Source organism: Mastomys coucha, unplaced genomic scaffold (assembly GCF_008632895.1).
Source record: "Mastomys coucha isolate ucsf_1 unplaced genomic scaffold, UCSF_Mcou_1 pScaffold20, whole genome shotgun sequence".
Taxonomy (NCBI): domain Eukaryota; kingdom Metazoa; phylum Chordata; class Mammalia; order Rodentia; family Muridae; genus Mastomys; species Mastomys coucha.
This window is the reverse complement of record NW_022196903.1, coordinates 33,379,449-33,384,420: the sequence shown is the minus strand read 5'-3', so window position 1 is coordinate 33,384,420 and position 4,972 is coordinate 33,379,449. Positions and strand designations below refer to the sequence as shown.

General features: G+C 42.9%; 1 protein-coding gene across 1 annotated transcript in view; it reads left to right on the top strand.

Annotated features, from left to right (window-relative positions):
• Zc3hav1 (zinc finger CCCH-type containing, antiviral 1) overlaps positions 1–4,972 on the top strand; it is a 55,724-nt gene that overhangs the window by 32,785 nt on the left and 17,967 nt on the right. Inside the window, exon 7 of the mRNA XM_031381574.1 lies at positions 3,059–3,233. Coding sequence (XP_031237434.1) covers positions 3,059–3,233 — 175 coding nt within the window. The remainder of the gene's footprint in view (positions 1–3,058; positions 3,234–4,972) is intronic.

Genomic DNA, 4,972 nt, shown 5'->3' with positions numbered 1-4,972 from the left:
TCCTGGAACTCACTCTGTAGACCAGGCTGGCCTCGAACTCAGAAATCCACCTGCCTCTGCCTCCTAAAGGCATGTGCCACCACTGCCTGGCATCCAACTCTCAATCTTGAAACTACTAGTGTTTAAGAATAGAATTTGTTGTGGGGCAATGTGTAGCAGTATTCTTGGTCTTGCCTTCCCTGATTTGCTTAACCTGTGGCAACCAACAATGTCTTCTACTTATTACTGAAGGTACCCTGATCTTTCCTGATCAAGGACCTAAGAAGTCTTTCTTAGAGCAGCAGTTCTCAAACTTTCATCTCAACAACATTACCACTCTTGAATATATTGAGGATCTATGTATGTTAATTACAGCTCTCAGTATGTCATATTAAAATAATAGCTAGGGCTGGATGAGGGTTCAGTAAATATGGATGAGGGCTCAGTAGATGTGGATGAGGGCTCAGTAGATGTGGATGAGGGCTCAGTAGAGGTGGATGAGGGCTCAGTAGAGGTGGATGAGGGCTCAGTAGATGTGGAAGAGGGCTCAGTAGATAAAAGTACTTGCTGTGTAAAAAGGATGAACCTAAGTTCAGTTCCCAGAAGACACTGGGGAAGGCAGGAATTGACTTCTAACTATATAGTTCTTTGGACTCCATACATGTGATTATGTGTGCACATCACACACATATACACATACACGCATACATGTATACACACATGCATCATACAATACATATATGCACATAAGAACACTTTTACATCATATATATAAATACACATCCTATGCAAATACTCACATTATATATCCACACATGCATACATTCACATCTTATACATACACCATACGTACATACTCTACCCATGTATCATACACATACTCTCAAATGCACACACGTCACACATCATATACACACACATCATAGCCACACTCGCTCACACCGCACCCACAAAAGTCATACATGCACACAAATAAAAATGAAATCTGCTCTAAAGTTATGTGTCATGTAGCCTCCAGAAAGCTATCTTGTACACATGAAAGTAGGAAAGCAAAAAGGGTAAATGGTAGGGTTTCTGCTTTGTTTTTGGACGTAGGGTAGCTCTATGTAGCCCTGGCTGTCCTGGAACTTGCTCTGTAGACTAGGCTGGCCTTGAACTCATAGATCTCCCTGTCTCTGCCTCCTGGGGTTAAAAACATTTGCCCCCAGGCCTGATAACTTTGACCTTGTCAACGTTCCTACATTATTCAGACTATTTGAATTATAATAAATCTGGGTTGGTTTTTTTTTGGGGGGGGGGGGTTTGAGACAGAGTTTCTCCATGTAGTCCTGGCTGTCCTGGAACTCACTCTGTAGAGCAGGCTGGCCAATCTGTTTTTATTTTAATTTAAAAAAAATTGAGTTCCTAAATGCTAAGCCAACTTGTTTTATGAACAATTTTATTCTTTTGAGGGAGGGGGACTCATTTTGCATTTTCCCTTTATGTAAAGATTTTTTTATTTTCTTTAATGAGCATGAATATTTTTGGCTGTTTGAATGTGTGGATTTCTTGGAACTGAAGTTGCAAATGGTGGTAAGTTGCCACGTGAGTGCAGGAAATTGAGCCTAAGTCTTTTTGTAAGAGCACCTAACGCTTTCAACCAACCACATTAAGCCTTTGCTCTAGCCCACTGAGGTTTTTTTTGTTGTTGTACCATGGGCGGGGGCCTGCTACTGAGGCCCTGGTCTCTCTCTCTCTCCAGTGCTGACCTGTTGCTGCACAGCGCCTTAGTTAAAAAGGAGGCAATGTATAGATGAGTTATTTTATTGTAGGAAGGAGAAGATATGCTGGTTAAGTAAAGGGAAGGAAAGGAGAGGAAGAAGAGAGAGAGAGAAAAGAGAGAGGAGGAAAGCAAGAGAGAGAGAGAGTGAAGAGCAAGAGAGAGAGGAACAAAGAGCAAAGGGGGGCAAACCACCCCTTATATTGTATGGGGCGTGGCTATCTGTCTTTGGGGATATGGCATGCCTGGCTTGTGGTCAGATGACTGGGTGTAGGGTCCAGCTAGAATGCTGGGAGCTTGGGGCATTGTCTGCCTGATAGAGCACACATCTTCTGCAGAGGCAGCTGTGAGGGGTTTGGGCTGAAATCTGAGCCATCGTCTCAAGAGCTATCACCAAATGAACGAACGAGTGAATGAACAAATTTACTCTGCTCAGTGGGTCTCCGGAGTTCTAAGGTGGCAGCTCTACTGGACCCAGGCTGTCAGAACAGCCCACTGCCCCACATTTTTTGTTTTGTTTGTTTGTTTGTTTGTTTCCTAAAGATTTATTTATTATTATACGTAAGTACACTGTAGCTGTCTTCAGAGGGCACCAGAAGAGGGCATCAGATCTCATTTACAGATGGTTGTGAGCCACCTTATCTCTTTATACTTTATTTGCTTGTTTGTTTGTTTTTAAGGCAGGGCTTCACTGTGTAGACCAGGCTAGCCTCCAACTTACAGAGATCCATCTGCCTCTGTTTCCTGAGTGCTGGGATTAAAATGCACTACCATACCCAGCAGGAATGCCTTGGGGGGCGGGGGAGAACATTTACATATTGTCTTAGTTAGGGTTTTACTGCTGTGGACAGACACACGACCAAGGCAACTCAGATTCAGAGGTTCAGTCTATTATCGTCAAGGCAGGAGCATGGCAGCATCCAGGCAGGCATGGTGCAGGAGGAGCTGAGATTTCTACATCTTCATCTGAAGGCAGCTAGGATGAGGGTCTTAAAGCCCACCCCCATACTGACACACTTCCTCCAACAAAGGCACTCCCTGAGCCAAGCATATTCAAACCACCACACATATGTTGTACAGACAAATGACCTGTCTGGATTTCAGGGTTTTTATTATTATGTGTAAGACTAGGAGCTGTGCAAAGGAAATTTAGGATCAATCCCCAATACCACTTAGAGTGAAAGAGTCAGCAAGAAATAGAGAAAGAACATTTAAAGATCTATTGCAGCCCTACAATTTAAATTCTATGTTCATGGTAGGCGTAACCAGAATGCTGGGAACAGAGTTCACAGAAGTTAACTTTCTGCCTTTCTCTTACAGCATTTTGATAGAAAAACATCAGATCAATTTCCAGAAAATGACTTGTGATTCCTTCCGCATCCGTCGCCTCTCCACTCCTTCACTTGGCAAAAACCCACCTAATTCTGTCTTCGCCACCAAGTGGCTTTGGTATTGGAAGAATGAATTGAATGAATATATTCAGTATGGGGATGAGGTGAGTACCATTTCCCTTTGAGGGGAGAGAAGCCAAAACACATTTAAAATGTTTGAAGCCTACATTCCTACGTATCCTTGGAGAGTGGACATGGAAGGTAGAGGTTTGGGGTGTTTTGGGGGGTGGGTGCTTTCCAGTTTCCAGTTCCTATATACTCTAGGAAGAATGAGAATCACAAATCTATATTGTTTTTCACTTGGAAGACACAACTCAGTCATATGTCCCTCTTTCCCATTCTGAAAGATGCCTGTGAATTAGCTTTCTGTGTATCAGTTCTAAATATACAACCAGTGTGGAGAGAGATGTCTCGATGGTTGCTGAACTAGCAGAATGTCTTAACAGGCTCTAACGTACAAACCACACTGCGCACTAGTATTTCAGTCTAGGTTTGGACTGACACAAGCTTGAAACTGAACTAGAAGATTCTAGGCTGACCCACAGCAGTGACTTAGCAAGAAGGAACAGAGTCTGGATAAGCTGAGCCTCTGTCCTTTTCTATAAACATCTTTTCCTTTGATTCCTAGCTTTAAAGGTGTGGAGGTAGGAGGAAAAGGCAGAGCAAGAAGTGTCTTGGAGTCGAAATGACTTTGAAAGAGACAAATGAAGCCAAGAGTAAAGGACAAAGAAATGACAGTGAGGTTCTGCGAAGTTAGAAGTGAGGGACATTGGAGCTGCCAAAGCAAAGAAAGACACACTGTCCATTAGAAGGACCTAGAACCTCTATGACCTTAACTGTAGGGCAGGGACGCCACTGTTTTTACTAAAGTATGAACGTCTCCTGTGGCGACATTACAGAAGGGACAGGTGTGCTGTACGGAGGCCTTGTGCGGTAGGGAGGGGGCTCTACAAGGGTCCTTCATCCACAAGGCTGCAGCACAGTGCTTCCCAAAGGTCTCAGCAGCACTCACATTGTATCAAAGAATCCTCCAAGGAGCCTAAATGAGCAAAGAAGACTTCCAGCAGAGCTGCTGTTTTGAAATAGGTTAGGTACCAGACCTGTTCCTGTGTTGATCTGCTTTCTACCGAGGCCAGGTGGAGCAGAGTTCTGTTTACAGTGGGCTCCTGGGACACAGAACACTCCAGATTGTTCTTATGGTCAAGCCAAACATGTTGTCAAAGTACAGTTGCATAGATGTGATTTTGTCAGGTGCTGTGGGAATAGACACTATAAGCCCAAATTAATTAACCTTGGGACAATAAAAATAAACTATAGGCCTCCTGGTTACTACCTTATGTATTTAATGTTCTGTCAGATAAGGAAGAAAGATCAGGAAACATTTGGATCTGAGTGATGTCAGTGCCAGAGACCAAAAAAGGGAATAGGGGAGATTTAAATTTAAATTTAGAGCCACTGGCTAAGGTGCCTGCCACCAAGCCTGACAACCTGACTTCCATTTCCCCCCACAGAAATAAGTAAATGTAATTTAAACATTAAGTTTGTTTAGTTCTATAGATCACATTTCCTAATAAGGAGACTTCACCCACAAACATAAGGGTACATGAAATCATATCACTGGGTCACAACAGCCTGGGCTACATACTGAGACCAGCCTGGGCTGAATACTGAGACCAGCCTGGGCTACATTATTGAGATCCTGTATCAAATCAACAACTGAAAGAAAGAACATTTCTGAGCTCATTAATACAGACTTTTTTCTGGGACATTCAGACTATAAAGCTGTTAAGATATTATTTCTTTTTTTTTCTTTTCTTTGGTTTGGTTTTTTGTTCGTCCCCCT